This window comes from Tinamus guttatus, unplaced genomic scaffold (genome assembly GCF_059628265.1).
Source record: "Tinamus guttatus ecotype Peru unplaced genomic scaffold, ASM5962826v1 Tinamus_guttatus_pri_ptg000515l, whole genome shotgun sequence".
Classification (NCBI taxonomy): domain Eukaryota; kingdom Metazoa; phylum Chordata; class Aves; order Tinamiformes; family Tinamidae; genus Tinamus; species Tinamus guttatus.
In genome coordinates, this window is record NW_028289049.1 from 832,391 (window position 1) to 854,589 (window position 22,199).

The 22,199-nt window shown below is 53.9% G+C and overlaps 1 protein-coding gene across 6 annotated transcripts in view; it reads left to right on the forward strand.

The window, feature by feature from the left end:
* CAMTA1 (calmodulin binding transcription activator 1) overlaps positions 1-22,199 on the forward strand; it is a 161,290-nt gene that overhangs the window by 3,848 nt on the left and 135,243 nt on the right. For 4 of the 6 annotated variants that reach the window (XM_088533712.1, XM_088533713.1, XM_088533714.1 and 1 more), the window contains exon 3: positions 17,083-17,201. In XM_088533712.1, the coding sequence (XP_088389838.1) occupies positions 17,083-17,201 (119 nt within the window). Of the gene's footprint in view, positions 1-8,585; positions 8,724-17,082; positions 17,202-22,199 lie in introns of those variants that run through there. The other 2 variants (XM_088533716.1, XM_088533717.1) reach the window with 1 other exon arrangement.

The following is a 22,199-nucleotide window of genomic DNA, read 5'->3' on the forward strand; positions in this document are numbered from 1 at the left end:
GTCTATAATTTGCATAAGATCTCATTTAGTTAAAGTATGTGGCAGTCTAACTTTTAATATGCTAGAGATTTCAGCCATACTTAATATGGAGTGGAGAATCATTGCCTATCCGTATTTCGGGAGTCTGGGTGCTTGTATTCGTTCGTTTTTCTGCATCTAGCGATGTACAGGCCGTCAATGCATCTTCTGGGCGTTTTTATCAACACCGGTGTGAATCTCCAGTGCTAACTGCGAGCTTTGAGCTCCTCCCCACTAATCTATAAAGCCCTAAGCCTGCTAGAACTGGGATGGAGCCGGCGAGGGCTGCGTCTTTGCCGCTGTTCCCCGGGGTTGTGGCTTCTGGCTGTTCCATGGCCTCCGCTCGCCCTCCCGGCCCCGCAGCTCAGCCCGGCAGCTCCGGTGTTGACTGCAGCATCCTGCCAGGCCGGGGTCAGAGCCCTCGGAGGCGTTGGGGAGCTGGAGAACAAGGAGGGCTTTTAGCATTTCGTGATTTTTGAGTATTATATACAGGGCTTTTGCTACTCCTGCCAGTAAACATCAGCTCGGGGAGGATGCTTGGCGCCTGGCTCCAAGTGGGCTGGTAGCCACGAGTCGTGCCAGGGCCGGCATTGGACCGTGTGGCTGGAGGGCCCGGTGGGAGCCGCCCTGGCAGCAGCGCCGTCCCTTCGCCGGCTGCAGCTCCGCGCGCGGCTTCTCTGCCCCGGGGCAGCCGGTCTTGGTGGACCCTGAAGATACAGGCCAGCCTACAGCAGCTGTCCGTCCTTTCCCTCGGGGTCTTGCAAGTCTCCAGGCTTTCCGTTGCAGGGGAGCCTTGGGAAGGTGCGTGTTGTCCTGCCTGTGTCCCGCTAACCCCACCTGGCCGGCAGCGCGCGGCAGCGGGCGCTGCTGCGAGCCGTTCGAGGGACGCGGCCCCGAGGACAGGGCGCTCGAGCCGCCCAACGTCTCCTCTGGTAGCCGAGCACTGCGCAGCCTCACCTGAGCGCTCGCAGCAAAGTCTCCTGCTCAAACGCACGTGGAGCCTTGCAGAGCGCCTACTGTTGCGCTCCCGCGCAGCCGAGGCCTCGCAAGCCTGCAGGAACGCGCTTGTACGCTTTGATCTTCAATTTGGGCGTCAGTCTGCTCATCTGCTGGGAGTCAGCTGGCAGACACTTTCTTAGATGTTGTTATGTTTTGAGATCTAATCCTCAGCCTCAATGCAAGGCAGTAGGATGCTGCCAAAACACATGAGAAACAGGTGGAATTCCCTTGTCTTTGGAATACTTCATTTGGCATAGACTATTTCAAGGATTCATCGGTGTGTTGCAGTAAGATCTTATCCCATATTAGTAAATATTACAGCTGTAATATTACTATATATTAGTAAATATACAGTAAATATTACAGAAAGTAAAGCTCCAAGTATGTTTTTCCTAAGAAACAGCATATATTCTTCCCCAGGATGTGTGAATCCCTCAGATAACCTTTTACTGCAGTTTTGGAGGTTTGTCTCCAGATATCTACTTTTGCTAAACTTGCTGTGAACCATTTAATTGCCTTTTGTGCAGATAAAATGTGAGTATACTGTCACTGGGAACCTTCTAATTTGAAGTTTTGATTCTGTGGAAATGCCTATGAATACACTGATATCTGCCACGTAATTTGTCTGCTTCCAACCATGCTCTTCCTTAGTAGAAGCACTTTGCTTCTGGAACACACTTGGATAGCAACTGTCTAACAGAAAATATCTGAGGTATTTTCAAAGATGGACAATGCAGCTTTTCCTGTAGTAGATGGTGGATACCTACCCTTTTATGTGCAGTTTGCTTTACAGGGTTTGCATGGCCAGTGGCTAGTGACTTATTTTTAATAGCTTAGTAAGCATGGGCTTTTATAGACTCAGGAAAGAAGGAAAGGAAAGCAGGAAGATGCTATGAAATCTAAATGATGAAATGGGACGTTTTTCTTCAAATGCCATTGCAGCAGTTATTCCTGGTGAAGGAGGAACAGTGGTTTCAACACTCCGTAATCACCAATGCTCGTGTAGAACTTACTTGTAATGGAAATACCTGCATGGCCTCTGGGGATTAGAAAAACCAATGCCATTGGTCGGGGTATAATGGCTTTAGGAGTCTAGTTCAGTAAGCACAGGGCTCTTGTGTGCTATATTTTTTTTCAAATAAGTGAATGCTTAGGGATTAATTAAACTCTTTTATGCATTTTAGGGGTTAATCGATCCGTGCTTGAGTTCATAGGTAGACCTTACAGATCCACTTCTGGAACAGGCCCTTTAGACTCCTGGTCTAGCTGACTGTGCATTTCCAAGAATGCCCTACTCCTTTCTCTGCGACCTCTTTATTTTTGTGCTTTTAGTTGGCTTTGATTCTACAAATCAAAGCAATTCTAGTTCAAAATCTGGTTCAGAATCTAGTTCTGGTTCAGAATCTGGTTCTAGTACAAATCTAGTTGTCATTGATCCTACAAAAGGATTAACTTTTAATGTTGTGGTAAAGCTCCGTACTGTTTTTAAGCAGGTCTTGTAAAAATTTAAATGGTGCAACACTAGGTTGCAGGTCTAATTGTTTAATCGGAGATGGGAGTTGTAAGAGTCGCAGTATAAAAGCAAATTCTAATACTTCCATTAGCAGTTAGGACTAATTCCGTGCACAATTCGCGTCTTTCGGAGCACCCCCTCGGTCCGAGCCCCGCTCCCGCTCGGAGCAGCCCGCAGGAGGTACGTGCAGCCGTTGTGGTCGCTGGAGGTGCCCGCTGGAGACGGGCGCGCGGCATCGCCGGAGCGACGCGCTCGGGGCCTGGAGCAGCCCTCAGCGCGCGAGGAGAAAGGGGCCTTGGGGACCTGCTGTAAGTGCGCGGCGTTCACGTCATTAATACGTCTGCCTTGGCAGCCGCAGGTCAGCAGCAAACTTTGCTGCTTGGAGAACAAAATAGGAGAACTCATTGTGTTTGTTCTTTCTTTCCTCTTCCATTACTCCTCTTTCTCTTTTCAGTGCCTTAGGCTGACATTCTCATACCTGCGCAAATAAAGTTTGGCTCCTAAATCCATATTTGTTTTGTTAATGTAGATGGCAGACTAATTTCAGAAGTGCTACATACCCTGGAAGAGATGCTTGTTTAAAAGTAGGAACAGAAATTTAGGGATCTTGGACATGGGCGTTTTGCTTGCTTGTATGTCCTTACTATGTTTGCTTTAACTGTCACTAGAGATCCGATACCAAACTGTCCTGAAGATTGCAGTGTGTTGTGCCCCGTGAGAGAGGCAGAATTGTGGAAGATGCTCTTTTCCAGAGAGAGCGGCCACCCCACGGGCTGCAGGCTGGTGCAGTGAGCCCTGCTGGCCTGGCAGCATTTCTGGCCACGCCGGGAGCTGCTCGGCAGAGCCAGTTACGGACCAGCCTCGCACATATGATAACTTTGCTCTACTAAATTGTTCTTAGGATTTGCCCCTTTTTCTCTTGCTTCTCAGGTGACAAAAGCGGTGGTGCGTGTTAGCAGGGAGCGCGTTCGGGGTGCGCAGAGAGCGGCCCCAGCGAGCAGCAGCTCCTTGCAGACAATGGCAGCTCTGGGGAAGGTGGGCACCTACCGAAGGACAAACGTGTAGCTGAAACCACCATGGGGGACGGTTGTGTTGCCTCTTTAAACTATCTGACCTGGTTGTCTTAAGAGGAAAGAAAGCAAGGAGGAGCATTCTGACTGCAGCGTAGGAAATTGTCTGTATTAAATCTAAAGCAGCGTTTATGAGCACTGTATATATTACCTGAATTTGCCAGAATTATGTAAACATGGGGAGTGGAAGTTGTTAATGGAGCCTGACTACCAAAATAAATCACAGCCTAATTATTCTTTTTATTTATTTATTTATTTTTCTGGCTAAAATTAGAATTTGATATAGTGGTCAATAGACATTTTGTTTAATTTTTGATACATAATTTTTAATAGCTAATCTAGAAGAACTCAAGAAAGTTGCTGCAGAATTGGAAAAATAAATTATCTGGATTCTGTGGTGACTTACTAATAAATCCCCTTGGTTGGAAGCTTTAATTTACCTCATATTTCAGCTTTTCCTCCTCTGACGGACCTGTGGGTGTATATTACAGCAAAATAATCATTATTTTCCCCCCGGTGCCACCAGGGCGCTTAGGAGGAGCTCGCCCGCTGCAGCGGAGGGAAGAGCCGTCGCAGGGCGCGGGCAGGGACGGAGCTGGCAGCGCCCACGAGCTGCCCTCTCTGCTCCCAGCAGTCTACGAGGTGCCACCGGGTCGGTCCGTTCTGCAGCCGCTGGAAGCGGTTCCAGAACTGGATAAGGGGGATGCAGATGCGCAGGCTCCCAGTTTGCCCTGCTCTGGACTCGGTGCCAGGGTAGAGAAACACATTTTTGTACTCTCGTTCCTAGTAAACTGGTGAATGCAATGCTTAGTTTTGAATCTACTGGCTTAAATTCCTGTTTTGTTTTGTTTTGAAGTGAGGGTTTGCACAGTGAAAACTCCTTTCCTCCTAATAATGTTTTAGGCTCTGGAGTAATGGTTTGTCCATAGCCTGACCCAAGTTCCCTTTGGCCTGCCAAGTTTTACCAGAGATTAGTTGGACGCAGGATTTGTACTTCTGAAGGGAGTAAGTGGACAAGGAATTGCAGAAGGAAGCATCCAAGCCCCAAAACAGGGACCGTGGCTGAGGTTGTCCTCCTGCCGAGGTAGTGTACAGTTTCATCCAGCCGGTGTAAGGGTAATCCAGTATTTTTAGTTCCTGGTAATTTATATTCTTCTGTGACTCCCACACATCATTTTTGGCAAGTCATTTGGATGGCAGAGCTCTAAATAGAGTCTATTTCTCTGGAGAGCCTTTCTGAAGAAACGCGTGTTTTGGGATATTTACCTGTTTTTGATGAATTTGGGAATTGGCAATTATACTTCACAAACACAGTGAAATATTGCTAAGTAACAATGGATTTATGCCAACATGTTGGCTTGATTCAGTCTGTTTTTTCCTTCTATTTCCCTAGAAGAAACAGCTTTTGATCCTCTGGGTGGAGAGAGAGGAAAGGACAAAAACATTTCATTTCTATCATTTTATTTTTTAAGTGTCTTTATTCACAGTTTTAAGAGTGTTTCTGTAAGAACACTTGGCATTCCTTAATTTCTAAATCAGGGAGCAACTTTGCACAGGCAGTTCAAAAGATACGGAGTTTCCAACACTGTCATTATAGACATCCAACCTGTCTGAATTGTTTTGGTTTTTCTATGCCCAACATAGCAATTGTGGTTGTAGAATTTACTGAATATTCATAACGGGATATTTGTGCAGGGTATTATTAAAAGTTTTACTTTTGCATATAACTAAGCACTAACCCAAACAACCAAGCTAGCCCCACATCTCTCAAGGAAGGACAAACTGGAATTTAAGGGAACTTTCTCATACTTGCCTCCCTCTAAAGGGAAACCACTACAGCAGCGACCCTATCGGCATGTTGCACCAGTAGAAGTTACTGGTTGCTCAGACTGCAAGCACTCGTGGCCTGTCAGATTTCCTGTGGTTTGTCAGCGGGACCTAACTGTGTTTCACCCCAGAGGAAGGTAAGACCGAGTGAGGTTACCCTGTGCCCTGCCTGCCCTGTGTCTTTGCAGACCGGTGCCCGCATGTTTCGTGACTATGAAGAATGTTTAAGCGCTGGGGAGCTGGGAAACTTGAAGAAAGCCAGAAGTACTTAGATTCAGATTGTAACTTCTTATGTTATTGCAAAAGGAATCAAATGGAAATAGTCGAGACACAGCTGGTATGTTTAAGGAAAAATCCATGTTCCGATTGTATTTTTAATGTTATGTAGATCGTGTTGTAAGAACCTGTACCATGCTGTCAAAATCATATACAATTTCAGGTACATAAGATCCAGTTTATTAGTGGGTTGGTTATTTCTTGCCTGAAGAGAATGAGTTCATTGGCCACATGCAGTGGAGCTCAACATGGGTTCACGACCCGCGTGAAAAAGGCTTTTTCCACTTCCAAGCACAGGGATTCTCCTTGGCTTCAGCGCCCGGGAAGGCTCTGGAAAGGCGGGCACAGAGCCGGCCGCGCCGCACTGTAGCACCAGCGCGAGGTGCTCGAGTTCTCGGAGCTGTTAGGGACTAGTTGGGTGGGAGTTCTTGCTTCCCCACGCTGCAGAGCCTGAGAAAAGGCAGCTGGTGTCCGAAATAACCTTGTCCGTCGGGCCACGAGGACCTCATTACTCTAATGAGCCATGGAGGTACATACGGAACTACTTTAGCTGCAGAGCGGACGAGGAGATGGACACTCTGGTGCGTGCACGAAGCTGATTTTGCATTTAATTATGTTTCTGGGCAATGCCAAGCTCTAACCCCAGGTGCCGAACCTTACGGTTATTTGCTCTCGAGCGTGTGAGTGAGTAATGCAGCAAGGGCTACGGCTGAAATAAATGTTTGTGCTTGTGAAAATAACTGAAGGGCTACCCTGGACACTGATCGCTGTCCGAACACCTGGGAGCATCTTGGGTTCCAGCCACAAGCCCTGGAGCCTGCAACATCAAACAGGAGCAGATCTCAGACGTTACTGCACGTGGTGGCAAAGGGAGAATCTGAGCAAGGGCATGAGTGTTCCTCCTAACGCGACGGGGACGTAGTAGCTCTGCCGCTTCTCTTGTCCCCTTCTCACTGCACGATCCTGCCTGAATCATGTGAGAGGGAGAGAGCTCTGGCCCTGCCGGGCTGAGACGGCTCCTCGTGCCTGGACACAGGTCTCCCAACGCAGCTGGGCCCCAGCAGGAGCTTTCATGCTCAGGAAACCCAGCGCTGCCCTGATGAAGCAAAACTTGCCGTTGTTCAGCACAAGTGCCGCCTGGAGCGGCGTTTCACAGTGCTCCGGTTAGATGAGCGTTACCTCTGGTTTTGCTCATCGGATGTGAACGGCGCATGGCTCTATCTGGTGGCACTTAACCCGCCCAAACCTGCGGCGAGCCAGCGCGGCACAGACTGTGACTCTCGGGCGACGGCGCTCGCGCAGCCTGCGTTCGCGTGGGGACGTGGCCTTGCGGTTACCTCCGCTCTAGAGGATGCCCCTCGATCCTGTACCGCTGTGGAGCCAAGCGGCCCAGCTCCCTCGTGTCCTGTGAGGAGTAAGGCCACCTCAGAAGAATGTCCGAGGACAGACGCACATTCCCTAGCGCTTATCAAGACATGGGCGCCGGGATAACCACGGCGCTTCCCGGGATATCTGGGGCAGCTGCAGGAGGAGGCAGCACAGCGGGCCCTGTAGCCACACCGGCACGGGTGCGCGTTCACAGCCCGCACCGTGCTCGCCGCGGGGCTGGCGGGAGCAGCCTGCAGCCCGGAGCCTCTCCATCGCCGTGCCCTCCATGGCTCGCACCATGAGCCCTTGCTGGCAAGAGGAAGGAGGACTTTGCCTTGGCTCCTGCCTTAGGAGAGACCCATCCCACCATCTGTCCTTGTCTTTGGTCTCGGCCCAGGCATTTCTTCCGTCCCTTATGAAGACATGAAGCCAGAAGGTCTCCTTAAGGAAGCCCCACTCTTCGCAGGAGGCTCTAAGGGAAGATGCCCCCTTTGGGTGTTCGCTCACACACAGCTTTCCATGGGCACTCGTGGAGCGTGGCGCAAGGAGGCAGAAGGGCCAGTGCTTGTCACGCCAGAGACGAAGGGGAGCTCAGCCAGGCTCTTCCAGGGGCTCTCCAGTCCGGAAAGCACAGAACGTGCTTTGCTTCCCGGGAGGCCCCTCACAGCGCGCGTGCCTGGACGTGCCCGTGCAGGGCGGCCGCCTCGGCACGGCCGTGTGGAGCGCTCGGCTCCGCAGCCAGGCCCGGCGCGCAGGGGGCTCCGGCGCGGAGGCAGCCGAGCTCCAAGCGCGCCTGCCTGCGGCTCCAGGGAGGCTTCCCCGTGCGGAAGGAGCCGCGGGCCGAGCCCGGGCGGCCGCCGCGCAGAGCGGGAGCCGCGCATGGACAAGCGGCCGGCGGCGGTGCGCGGGGCCGGTGCGCGGCCCGGGCTCGGGTGGCGGGTGGCGGCTCCGCTGCCCCGCGCCGCCCGGGAGCGGGACCCCCGCGGGCAGCCCCGCGCGGAGGCCGCCGCCGCCGCTGCGCACCGGCAGCTCCGGGGCCGCCGCGCGGATTGGCGGCGCGCGCGCCCGCCGCGCCAATGGGCGCCTTTGTTTGGGCGTGGGGGGCGTGCTCCGCGCGGCCTCGTCAGCGGCCGGCGCCCGGGGCCGCCGCCGCATTGGCCGAGCGCGCCGTCGTTCTCCCCGCGGCCGCCACCCGTTGGCTGCCGCGGACGTGCGTCAGTGGGCGCGTCCCGCCTCCCGCGCGCCGCCGTTGGCTGCCGCGGCCGTCCATCGCGCGAGGCCGCCTCGTGACTGGCTGCGGGGCCCGTCAGTCGCGCGCGCGCTCCCGCCCCCCTCGCCGTCACGGCGCGCCCGCTGAGTGGCTGCGCCGCGCGTCACTGGGGCGCCCCGGCGCGCCCATTGGCGCAGCGCGCTGTCACTCGCGCCCATCCTCTCCGTGCGCCCGCCCCGCGGCGGCGGCGATTGGCCGCGGCGGCTGCCAGTGCGGCGGCGCGGCCAATGGGCGGCGCGGGGGGCGCGCCGTGCGCGGGGTGGCCGGCCCGGCGGCGCGGCGGCGGCGGGAGGAGGCGGCGCGCGCCCGGGTCCCGCTCGCGAGGAGGCGGAGGAGGATGTGGCGCGCGGAGGGGAAATGGCCGCCGAAAACAAGCCGGAAGGTGAGCGCGCCTGGGCCGCGGCCCGCGGGCGCCGCCGGGCCGAGCGGCGCGGAGCGCGGCGGAGCGCGGCGGAGCCGGGCGGGCGGGCCATGTGCGGCGGCGGGCGGGCGGGCGGGCGGGCCGCGTGGCGCGGACGCGGCGCCCGGGCCGCCCGGGCACGCCGCCCCCGGCCGCGCGGCCGGCACGCCTCCCGCCGCACGTGCCGCGCCGCGCCCGGCGGCGCCCCCGCCGCGCCGGGCCCATCGCGCCGCGCCGCGGGCCCCCCCGCCGCGCCGCACGTGCCCGCGCGCCCGTCACGAGCCGCGCCGGCCTCAGCGCGACGCCGCCGCCGCCGCCGCGGCCTCCCCGCGCCACCCGGGCCTGCGGGGCCGCGGCCTGTGCCCGCGCCCGGCTCTCCGGGGCCCTGCGCGGGCGGGGGCGCCACGCGAGGGCCGCAAGGGGGGGTGCTGCGCCGCGCCGCCGCCGGGCCCGCGCCCCCCGCTCCGCACCGGCGGGGCCTGCGCCGCCCCTGCCGCCGCGGTAGGTGCCGGGGCCGCCGCGGCGCCTCCTCCCCTTCCCCCGGGCCGCCCGCGGCCGCGCAGCGCGAGAGGCGCCGCCGCCCGCGCCTCGCCGGCCGCCCCGGCCGCGGAAGGCGCCTCCCTGCGCCAGGCCCGGAGCCGCCTCTCCGCCGCGCGGTTCCTCCCCGCGCCCGGCACGGGCAGCCCCCGGCGCCGCTTGCTTCTCGCCTTGAACCGTTCGCGCTTTCTGCCCGCAGAATTACTGCCTAAGGGTGAGCTCCTTCTGGGGTGTCCGAGGGTTCCACAACTTACCAGGCCCAAGTCCTTTGTGGTGGTGGCTGCCTTTGTTTTCCTTTTTGCCCGGACCTTCTCTAGCCTCCTGAAGTCTCAGTGCCCTCCAAAAATATAAATTCTAGACAATTACGGTGAGTATGAGCGTGTTGTCAGCCTTGTTTCTTATTAATCCTGCTGGGGCTCCTGAATTCCGCCTTTTCCATAGTTCAGAGGCACTGGGCATCCTGCTTTTCTTATGTGAAATGAAAGTGTAAGGCTGATGAAGTAGTAAACGCCAACTGGGTCAAAGTGGGTGTAAATGAGAGGAGAACCGAATTATTTTGACTGCCTAGATCTGTCTGTGCAGCGCCCAGCTCTTGGGTTCGCGGATGAAGCTGCTGTCACCCAGGTGCCCCCGATTTGTTTTTCTCCTGGGGCTTTTTGCACTTCTGTGCAATGACACTTTTCTCTGTAAAGCAGAGGTTTTAAGGTTGGCCTTGCACATTGGAAGCCACAGCTTTAAAGGTTCCTGCACACTAGTGCTCTTCAGCTTTCGAGATAATGAGTTTTATGCTCATTGTTAATGGAACTAATACTGTGCTCCTATGTTTTGTGGGCTGCTCGAGTTTGTCTCGGGCGGTCAGCACTTGCTTTCACAACGTGATGTGGAAGGGCTCTTGAGACCATCTTTGGTGGCCAGTGCTTGAGTGTGTAAAGGCTGACATGGAAATAAGTATTTTACCCTGGTATTAATAGTGGATTCCCTTATCGATACCTGCCCGGAGCCCAGGCAGGATCATGCAGGGGCAGAGTCTTCGGTAACTCTGCTGAATACACACACCGTGTTTCCCCAGCTTGACCTAGTTCTGTGATAGGTTTTCAAGGAATCAAGGCACAAACCGTTTGTCCCTTAAACCTAAACTCTGCCTTACAAATCCTTAAACTGGAGTAGTTGTAAAGCCCGACCCCATACAAGGATTCACCTGAAGTCCCGCTGATCATCGATATTTCCGTGGGCCTGAAAAGCTCGGAGGAAGCTGCTTTAAAAACCTGGGACCTTTTTGTGTGTCATGAGGAAGGGGTGTGCGAAGGGGGCGGCGGGAGCCTGGCAGAGTCGATCCCGGCGGCTCAGCCGCGCTGCCCGTTCGCGGCCGTCGGGCCGGGTCGGCACCACGGGGAGCTCCAGCCTGGCCGCTCGGAGCGGGGCGCCCGTGGCCGACAGCCGCGCGCACGAGGTGAGAGCGGGAGCGTTGGCAGAGCCGCGGGGGACGCGGGTTCCTTTGTGCCCCGGCTCCGCTCCGGACGGCCGAGCGGGGCCTTGGCCACCTCGTCCCGCAAGGGCCCGCGTGTCTCGGGAGCGGGCGCCGCCGCGGTCCGTGTGCGTGGGTTGTTCCCTGCGCTTTCCAGCGCTGGCTCCGCTGATGCTCGCCAGGCACTGCTGGCCAGAGTCGGTTCGGCTGCCGCGATCCTCGTTGTCCCGGTTGGATGAGGGCTGGATTTACGCCCTTGCTGGCTGCGATGGGAAGCCGGACGCGGGGTCGGTCCTTGAGGAGGCTCCGCGGCACCCGTTCGGAAACACCTGGGAGCTGCCTCGGAAACGGGCGCCTCGAAAGCGCTCCCCATGTCCGTGCTGGGCCGCGAACACTCGCTTCCCGCTGTGGAAACGTGTGACGGTGCCGCCGAACAGCGCCCGCCGGTGGGTCGTGGGCACCGAGGGGAGGAACAAGGAAATAAGGGGGCGGCTCGCTTTGGGTTTTTTGGTTTTGTCCAAATTCTTAACAGGTAGTTCCCCGTCTCGCTTGATTTTTATTTACTTATTTATTTATTTTTAGCGGCCTCGCCAAGCACGCTCGCTTCCCTTGGCTTACTTATTTCTTTAATTTAAGGCTGCTACCATACGAAGGTTCCCTATGGATGTTGCAGTTCGGGATCCATCTCCTGCACTGGGAAACAGTAAAAAGGTGGTGCACAAGTACAGTTGAAGTAAAAATGACTTTATTCTTCCAATCCAAATCTGCGCTACTTGATGCATTTTCATATGGCTCCTTCCAAACGAGCAGCGCTCCAATGACCTGCATAGCGAAGGCGCAAGTTACGGAGCAGGGAGATGAGGAAGGGAAGGGAAATGGGCTCTCCTCGCTCTCTGTCCGAGTGCTGAAATGTGACCTTCCCTTTTCGTGTCCCCTCTCTGCTTCAATAAGCCGAGTACATCTCCCGGGGAAGAACGCTCCGCGGAGCGGCGCGAGGCGAGCGGCGAGGCCGACCTGGGCCGAGCGCGGCGGGTCCGGGGGCCCTGCCTGCCGGGCGGTACCGGGCCCTGCCTTCCCGTCCCCCACGCCGTGTCTGGGTTTCATCTCCCGCCTCCAGCTTCCTCCCCGTCTTCCTCTGCTCGGATGGTCCTCTGCCGTCCGCGTGCTCCTTTGCCGCCTCTCCCCTGTGATTAAAGCATGAATTTCACTAGGTTTAGTCAATATTTTGGGCCTCAGAAAGTGTGTCTCGTAGTCACGTTGGGAAAGCTCGCAGAACCGAAAACAAGGCGAGTTCACGTGCTTGATTTGTGCTACGTCTGCAGTGTGCGAACAGCAGTATCGCTATGGAAAGGCACTTGTAAGCCAAGTTGTGTTTGTGCATCTTCTGCATCTCAACAAAGTCTTACTTGTCTTATGTGTTTAGCAGGACCTTAAAAAAATTCCTGGCCAAAATTGGGTTGCAATAGAGGCAGCCATCCTTGCTGGTTTGGGAAGTGTTGTCCTGAGTACTGAGTGTTTCGAAGAGTGTATTTCCAAGGAAAATTGCCTCACTGTGTAAGTGTGACCTTCCCAGCGAGCAGACTCTTGGTGAGAAGTCCCCAGTGCTGTTGGTGGGAGGCTTGACCGGGCGGTTTGGTTGTGTGGCCATCGGAGAGCCCAGTCCTTTGTCCGGGACCCGCTCGGAACTGGGAAGATCCCTTGGAGCGCTCGCCCTTCCAAGCGGTGGGAGAGCAGCGCGCGCTGCAGCGCGTCCTCGCAGCCGCTGTCCTCCTCGGCACGCCGAGCGGCAAAGGCGCGTGCTGTGGTCAAACCTTCTCGCAGAGTTTGGCTTTGCTCTAGGGGGAAGAAGCAGTTTTCTTCAAAGGAAGATAAGTCTTTGAGCATCATGTATGCATCTTGCAGAACCTAAAGCATATGTCTTGCAAAATATAAGCAGTACGATGATTTCTCTCAAAGTAAATATTTTGACAACAGTTTAAACTTGCTTGAGCGCTCGGAGTTGCCAGGAGTCCTTTGCGATGGCGGAACGCGTATTGGCGTGCGGAGACGCAGCAGCGAGGCCCCTGCCCTGCGCCCTGCGCGCGCGGCCGGCGCGGTGGCGCGGGGTCGGCCTGTCCCCGCGGCCGGGCGCTTTGCCGGGGCCCCTCGGCTCGGCTCGGCCGGCGGCGTCGCGGCGCTCCGCGATGGTCGCGCCTCCGTCGCCACCACTTGCTAGTTAGAAACCTGTGTCCTTGCCGAGAGGCTGGCGAGTGCCATCCTCCAAATATTTCTGGAAAACAGCGAAAGCTGCTGATGTTGATTACACTGCTGTTTATTCACTGGTCCAAGCTCCTAGGAACAAAGCGTGGCTGTTGGAAATAGTCTGAGAGCGTTTCAGACGCTTGGGTGAAGGAGTCATTTTTAACAGTCGGTTCTGCTGGGTTGAATGCATTGATTTTGTTGGTGCTCAGAAATCCCAAAGTGGAAAATGCAGGGGGAATGTAGGCCTAAAGCCCCTTTATAGCCTACATGCCTTGTGCCCAGGACAAGGGCACAAGAAAATAACGGGAAATAATATGTGAAAAACCTGACAGTGTTTTCTTTTGAACTCAACATAAATGGTAACTTTTTGTCTGTTTCCTTATGCAAGAAGCTTTCTCAAAGCGAACAGTGGCAAGTTGCTTGTCGCGCACTCCCCAAGGGGAAGAGTTCAGGAATGCCGGCAGAATGGAGAGTCGCAGATCCGCAGGACAGCGGGGTTTGTGCTTTGGCTCTGGGCAGCCGTGTCCCTACGGGGCTTTCTCAAGGAGAGCCTCCTTTGTCACCTGGCTTGGGAAGGGGACCGCCGCGTCCCTTGGGTCGCTGCTACCTCGTGTTGTGGCTGGTGGCTTCGTGCCACCCGCATTGCTCTGGGTGCTTAAGTGCCACTTAGAAGAAGGTATTTACTTATTTCTGTTTACTAGGAGCTGTCTGTTAAATGATGTTTTTGAATATCCCGATGCCCTCCCCACTCCATTTAATTAACTGGTTATTGCGTTGTAATTTTAACGATTTGCTCTCCATGCAGGCGCTTCTCAGCTCTTTGTGAGGAGGCTCTGAAAATGACCAAAAACGGCCAACCCTCCACTGTCCCTTGGTAACAGTGGCTTTCTAAGACCTCTGTTTGGTGTTTGCTAAGCTTTTTCTTTATGTTTAAGTACAATATGGAACTGTCTGCAAACCCGTAGTTGATCAGCGCCCATTCAGCCGTTTCTGCACTGTCTAGTTACATATTATATTGATTAACTGCGGTAGTTAAGGTGTCTGGGGTCCCACGTCCACCTTCCAGATCACAGAAAATAAAAGAACCAGATTTTTAAAAAAAGCAATGCAGCGGGGGCTGTTTGGAGCGGGCGGGAGGCTGGAGCCGCGCCGTGATTTGTGCCGTGCGCGTTGCAGCTTCACGGCTCGCGTCGCATCCCGCGGGAGCATAAAGCGCAAGGAGCATGAACAAGCCCATAAAATCGCCAAGGGCCTGGAGTGTATAATTAATACAGAACTTTCCGTGCACTTCGTAATAGTTATACTTCATTTCACCTGAGTTTTTGTTTCACCAACAAATATCTCCTGAAGATTACTAATGGAACTTAAATACTCATTTTTTCATCTCGACTCATAGCAAGGTACGCTGTAGGCTGCTTTATTTTAGAACACGGTGTTTCCTCTTTGCAGTTTTCAGAATTGGCTGTTGGTGCCTTGGGAATCTTCTTGGCCTGTGGCCAGGTTTACACTAACCCGCACCGTCGATACCGCTTTACTGGCAAATCCTGCTTGTGCAAGGAGAGCTCTGCTTGCCAAGCACTTTCTGTTGACACCAGGGGGGTTTGCACATCACAATGTCGTGTCGCACCCATAGCAAGAACAGCACTAGCAAAAAAGTACAAATCTGCCCTGGATTTGCCCTGTAAGCTCACATAATAAGGGTTGTGAAATTGCTTTTTTTTCCTTTTCTCTTTTTTTAAATACAGAGGAAAATGTAGTCCTAAGTAAGTGTAAGATATTCCCCCGGGACGCGTGCCGGTGCCGTGAGTCAGGCGTGCACACTGAGCAGCATCGATTCCTCCTTCCCTGACTTCACGGGAAGTCTCTGGTGGGTGAGCGGGGGAATCAGGCTGGCGAGGATGAGGCTCGCGCTGCAGGCGGCAGGACGGCCGCTTTGTTTATTTATTTATTTCTCCACCTCCATAAAGGTTTACACTTGCTAATGGAGAGGACTGAGGCTGTTTGTGAGGAACCCGAGCAGCGAGGCAGTGTTTTAGCTGGAGGATTGCGAGTCCTTGGGAGGTGACGCCAGGTCCCGTGCGATGCTTTGGTGCCCGTTGGCGGAGCAGGGGTTGGCGGACGGGCGCGGAGGCGCAAAGGGGAGCCGGGCCGCGCACGGGGACCGTCCCCAGCCTGCTCGCCCCGGGTTCCCTCCCTGGGAGCCGGGCAAGGCCAGCGCTGCGCTGGGGCGATGCTGGCGCCAGCAGGAGGGCCCGGCGGCCCCTGCGGCCAGAGGCTGCTGTGCGGACGCCCGAGTGAACGCGAAGCAGCGGCTGCTGCTGCCGCGTTGGGGTTGGTTTGGAGGAGGGGTCGTTGCTGCGTGCGGAGGAGGGCAGCTCGCGCGAGGGCCTGGGCTACGGCCTCGCTGCGCTCCGCAGCCACGCGGAGCACCGACTGTCGGCGGGTCCTGGTCCTGCCCCAAACGCTTCCAATGGATGTGTCCGTAGGCACTCTCTGGATTATTAATACTGATAATTGATGAAGGGAAAGAAAGTTAATAAAATGAGCTGAATAATTATGGGTCTGGCAGCCTTGCAGAAGGGTGGGATGAACGATAGAGGCCTTGACTGATACGGAGGTAAAGGAAGTAATACAATTAATGTCAATTAAAACGTGCCTTTGGAAAGCAAGCTGATAAAATGTGGCTTGGGTTGTAGTTTGGTTGATAAAAGTAATAATGTCTGATGTGAAATACTCTGCTCTTAATGAATTGAACGTTCTGCAATGAGATATTTTGACTGAGAAATGAAAAGGACATAGAGCTGCCACAGCAAGCGTGGAGCGGGTGCGGGTGGAAATGAACCTTGGTGCTGTTCTGCGGATGGGGCCGACGCAGCCCGATGCTGCCCGGCGCCCGCGGAGACGCCGGGGCCAGGCCACGCTCCGGCAGCGCGGAGCTCCGGGCCCTGCGCGCCGCTCCGGGAAGCTCCCGCGTGGCTCCCTGGGCGCGCGGAGTCGGGAATTGCAGAGCGGCTCACGTTCATCACACACATCGCTGCTTATCTTGTAAGCGCATCTGCTGCGCTTGCGTGAGCGGCTGATTTAACAGCGTGTATGTCGTTGAACTTGACACATCCAAGAGTATAATCAAGCTTCTAAAATAGCGGGGATGTTTAGCTACTGCTTTGCACTCTTACTCAGCTTTCTTAAATGATTGCAGCCCAGGTTCGCCTTTGTTTGGTATGGGTCATTGCAGGCTTCTATATAATACATAATTACGAGGAGCTCTAACACGATGCCAGCATCTGCTTTACGACCTTTTAAAATGTACAGATATGGAAAGAAAAGAAGGTAATGTCCCTTTTCTGTGCACTTCCAAGTGTGGAATTGCCAGCAATTACCCTCGTAAGGTGCATAAAGGTGGCGACTGAAGCCCGGGCTGCGGCGCAGGAGGAAGCAGGGCTGCGGGGCGGCGGGCGCCCAGCGGGCACCGTGCCGGGACGCCGCGTTCGGGCCGTCTGCACGGGCACTTGCTGGGTTTTCAGCAGCAGTGTGTGTGTGTGTGCATATGCATTCCTCAGCATTCCCGCTTCAGGGATGTCTGTGTGCAGCGGGGTAGGAGGGTTTCCCTCACTCTGCCCCGTTGCCGTCTGAGCTGGCACAGAAAGAGGAGGAGCTTCTTTTTAGTGAGCTCTATACGGCGCGTTCCGGAGTTTTAAGTGGCTGCACAGGCCACTGGTAGAGCTTGAGTCTCGTTTCTGCTGCAGCTTGTTGCAAGCGTAGCAGATAGCGGGGTCAGGGTTTATTTACCTGCAAATCCCCCCGAGTGCAGCCTGCACTTACGCCTTGGCTGGAAGGCCACCCGCGTGGTCACTGCTTCCAAACGCTTGGTCGCTCTTGCTTGGGACATTTGTCACAGAGGAAGCTAATAAGCTACAATGTGCATGTATGTATTCTTTATTTCTTAATTTTGAGAGCAAATCATGTTTTTGCTTGCTGTGACAAATTACCTGCTCTTGACAAGTCAATCAGTGGGTTTGCAAGTCGTGTAGTAACGTCCCTCAGCAGAACCCCTTTTTCTGCCATATATGCGTCACACAAGTATTCTCTTCGTTCCAGATGATCATGGGAACAGCAATGGCAGTCATGTAAAAATCTTTTTACCGAAGAAGCTGCTTGAATGTCTACCAAAATGTTCAAGTCTACCGAAGGAGAGGCACCGCTGGAACACTAATGAGGTAGTTACATTTTTTATTTATTCTCAGTCATACTGTTTTCTTCTGCCTATGGATTATTTCTCTGCTTTGGGAACATGTCGCTTAAATGACAGAATATGAATTCACATGCTCTGAAACTTGACGTTAAGTAACAAGATAGTGTAAAATGTCAAAAACGGCGCTGAAACGGGCTCGGCGTGGAAAGACAAACGTGTGGGTTGAGCAGTCGTGGCAGAAGTTCATTGCTTGGGTGTGTGGTGTTTGTCTCAAAGACTCAAATTTTGTACTGCCTTATTGATGTGATTCAAAATCGTGGAAATGAATAAAAGATGCTTTGATTATGCTAAACAAGATGTTATCTTGCAATTGAGAATATGCAAGAGTCTTCCGGATAGATAGCCCGGAAAGGCAGGCGTGTTGTGGGAATGGGGCTTGGAGAGCTCGTTAGCTCGTTCTGTTACGGACAAGAGGCCCAATGTACCGGGCAGCCAAACCCAGGTGTTTGAGTGTGCGTGTCCGCACGTCTCCCGCTAACCTGGGCAGTATGTGTCTGTGAAACGGAGTCGAAGCATTTAAAATTCACATGTTCTGTGGTACAGTGTGAAAGGGAAGAATAATCCAGGTATGTCTGAGAGAGGATATTTGCGTTCATTCCTGTTGGGTAGCAAGGTTTCACGTCTGGCCACCCGAAAGTGTTGAGTAGCATCGTTCCAATATCATCTTTGTCCTATTTGCGGGAATCACTTCGTAACAGAAGCAGTCAACTGTGAGAAGTTATTTCAAAACTACAGTTAGTGTCTGCCTGTAGCCAGTTAACTGTTCTCCAAGCGTGTTAACAAAAACTGTGCTTGCAAGTTTGGACAATTGTGAGTGGCTCCTGAGCACGAGAATCCAATGTTCGTTCATGTATATATTTGTCAGGGTTAGAACACTTCATCTTTCCCTTTTTTTCCTCTTTTTGCCTGAAAGTTAAATTCCAGCATCTCTTTTAACGCACACACAGCTTTTCATGAATAGTCTTTCAAGAAGTTGCTGGCATTTAGTATTTTGTGTAGAGGCTATTGTCTTGGGTCACGTGAATTGAGATGTAAGTTTTAAAACCCATTTTGGTCACTCTTCCTAGTATTTCCCTTGTCCCGGGCTCATATTTTTCCATACACGTTTACATACTGAGGCTGCAAGCTTTTCTTTTTGAGCAAGTGCACGCGTACGGTGTGAGCGTGGCCTGCCGCGGTGCAGAGCGCTGCTCCTCGATGAGCACCACGACATGAGCAGGAGAACGTAGCTGCTTCTGGGGTGCCTTGGCTCGCAGAGGAGTCTGGCAGCGCAGTCCTGCAGTGAGCGTGGCACCCTTCTCTGTCGAGGGCCAAATCAATGCTTGCAATAGCGCTTCCCTGCCAGCCTGTTTCTGCTGTGCGTGTGTCTCAAATGCCTCAGTTTTAGGCTGACAGTTTGCTAGTAACTTTAAATAATCAGTTAGTGCTTTTTTAAGCAGAAAAGCCTCCGGTTTTGCGTGTCGAGTTTGTCGCTGTCCTCTGCAGCTCCCACCCCGGAGCCCGGCCGTGGCCCCGGGCGGCCCCGCGCCTGCTCCAAGCGCCCGCTCCACATCCCGTGGGAAGCGCGAGCTCCGCAGGGCGCTCCGGGCTCCGGACATGCCGGTGAGACGGGGCTGCCGCCAGGCTGAACCCGTGTGTTTCATGGAAATACAGTTCCATTCCAAAACGTCATCCCCTCGTAAACCAAGTTTATGGTGTAAATTTACTTTATTTTTTTAACCAGAGATAGCAAATCATAGATTTGGCCAGGCCATGTGTTTGTAGTTCTACGTTTTTGATGAAGATCCCGTGAAAGCGTGTGTGCTTTTCTTGCTCTTGGGGAAGCTGGAGGAGGGGTTTGTGCTGCTCGTCGCTCGCTCGCTCGCTGGGAGCCCTGCGTGGCCGTGGCCGCGGGGCGCTGCGGGGCGCTGCGTGCGGTGCAGCAGCGAGGAGCCTCCTCCCAGGAGCAGCAGCCGTGGTGCCGGGCTGCTCCCTGCTCTGCTCCCCCGGCCTGCTCGGGAACCGCCGCGCCGTGCAAAACCCCAAGCTCCTCTTCTTTTTCCCTTCTTTTCTTCTGTCCCCCAGATGTTGCTTCAGGGTGCGAACGTGCTTCTCCCTGTGAAAAGATGCGATCTGGGCGCGGGATAGAGGCGAGGCGGGAGCGAGGGCCTCCAGAGCCGGGGCTTGCTCGGGGCCGCGCGTTCCTCTCCCTGCGCGTTGTCCGTCCGGGCGCTCCGGCTGCGCGCCGGCCGCGGAGGCAGGGAGCTGATCGCGGCTCTGCGCTCCGAGGAGCTGCAAGCAGTAAATGCTGAAAGCCGCGGCGAAAGCGGAGCTGCAGCTCCGACTTGGAGCAGGAACCGCTCTGGAGAGCTTGCCAGGTACTGATGAATGGGTGGTTAAAATACCCAACGTGACTCATCTCTTCCCTCAGCTGGTTCTTAACTAAGAACTGTGCAAAGCGGGAATGGCACAGAAAGATGTAACTTTTTTTTATTTTTTTTTTCCTGGAAAAAAGTCACCAGCAGATTAACTCATCGCTTTGAGTATATAGGCTTTGTCACTGGCAGCTTCTCTGTTAAGACTAAGTTTTGGGGGGTTGCTTTTTTCTGTACTTCAAACACGTTTGGGCTCAGGTGAGCGAATCCTGCAGCTTAACGTCTCGAGCAGCAGGAGCAGAGGGTGTTGGGGGAGAACATGGAGATAACATGCCAAATGTAACATGCTTTGTGGGTGTCTTGTCTGAAATTGATGTAAATAATACCATTTCTGCATAAATTCAGAAGGATAACTGGCTGCTGCTTCTTTGAAAATGGCTACCAAAGACTTTCTAATAGCTTCGGTGTAATTGCCGTTCCAGCCGGAGAGGACGGTGCCTCTGTAACTGCATTTAACGTGCTCCTTTATGGTGGCGCTGCTGCGGCGCGGGCGACGTGAGCGGCTCCGCGGTGCCGGTGTTTCCCCGGCGCGGGGTCGGCCCCGCGGGCAGCGCCGCGTGCGCCGCGCGAATGGGGAGAGGCGGTTTGCAGAGCTTGACTGATTCCATGCAAGGTACCAGTGTTACTTACTGCGGCTCCTTTGTTTTGCAGAGATCTTGATGCAGACGTCCTTTTGGATTTCTTTTTAATAATGTGTGACCCTTCACCTTTGATCCCTTGACCTGCATTACCTTGGTAATCATTTCATTTTTTTTTAATTTCATTTCATTTTTAATTTTGGTGTGCAAGCTGTAACATTTCATCACTTTTAGCTGTAGCATTCTTTGACTTCCCCAAATATAAATCTCTTTTCTCCCAAGATATGTAATGTTGCCTTCTTTTTTGTATAGAAATTTTCAGTTGTAAAAAATGATAATAATAAAGTATGCAATTCTCATTATTTTTTTCCTCTCTAAGTTCAACTGTGTGTATTTTTCTTGTATAGCACATAACCTTTAGACCTATGTTCTCTCAATACTTGATTTAACTTATTTTGATATTTCTGTACATCTTTGGTATTAATTTGCATTTCCCTCTGGTTTTCTTGGCCAAGAAAGATATATAAACTGTTTGCTTATTTCTGCTCTGATCACAACTTGTTAGCTCGGAAAGGAGTCATAGAATCGTTTAAGATGTTTTTTTGTGATTTTTTTTTTTTTTTAAATCCCACACTACTGTTTTAAGATTCTTTCCTGTCCTGAAGACAACTTTCCTTTTGGCTTAAATGCTAATGTAAAAACAGATGTAAATGGTGCTTCAGCCAGGACCTTTTCCCTATCCTGAGAGCTAAACGTTCCCTCCAGCTCCCCCTCGGCCATGGCCGGCGCTCTGGGCCCCGTGGCCGGTGCTCTGGGCCCGTGGCCGGCGCTCTGGCCCCGTGGCCGGCGCTCTGGCCCCGTGGCCGTGGCCGGGCTGCAGGAGGGCGCCTGCTGCCATCCTGCCCTAGGAAAACGCCCAGGGTTTCGCTGCTGCCCACACGAAATCTCTACCCGAGCCTGGCCCGCTGACGCACAGATTATCTTTCAAGTGTCTCATTATTTTCGTCTCTAACATTTAATGCTGAAGTTTTAACTGCACACAGCTGAAGCTGCTATAAATGAGCACTGAAATGAATTTAGGTCTTCTCTGAGCCTTGTTGATGCGTATAAAAGTTTATGTCTTTCATCAGAGTCACAAATTAAAGCTAGGGCTGTAGCGAGCTGTTCGAAGGAGGCTCGAGTGTTTCCAAGCCCCTTCTCCGACTTTGCCCAGCCGCTGCCTCCCAGCCTTCCTGCCGGGACGCGGGAGCGCGGGTGAGAGTTCTGCAGCCACGGCCGAGCGGCGCCCCGAGGGCCCGGGCTCGTCGCCCTGCGGTGGCGGAGGGGGCAGTGCCCGCGCAGCAGCCCCGCTCCGTCCCCGCCTGCTCCGCGGGCCCTCGTGCCGCCCCGCGGCGGGGGGGTGCCCTGGGACCCAGCGGGGCCCTCTCGTGCGTCCGAGCCTGGGACGTGACACGTACAAGGTGAATCTTTATACCCCGTGGTCCATGCAAAACCAGTCCTTCATCTGGTTTGCACAGTCACCTATCAAAAACACAAAACTGGAAAATAACAACCTTCAGAAAATTCTGCTAAGTGTTACTTCCTAAGCATTGCTTCCACGCTTCTCTCTAGCCCAGTGCATAAGGTTGGAAAAGGAAACTTGGGTTCTCTAGATCGACCTTTGAAATGTTAGGGATGTTTTCTTGTATTCTCCTCCTGTTCAAAATTGTGCTGCCTTTCATAGGCCTAGAATCGCCTCTTCTGGCTGTTACTGCTGCAGTAAGTGCTTTCTGCAAAGGTGGAATTTCACTTTTATTCTGGGTTTAGCCCAGCCGCCAGCCCAGGAAGCTTCTAACTTTGGGGGTGGAGGGAGAAAGCAACATATATTTTGCCCAAGAAAACCCCTTGAAGACTATTTCTCTTCCCACAACATATGCTTTGTATCAGCAGCAGTTAGACACGAATGCTTCGACTTTCTAGGAAAACAGTTTT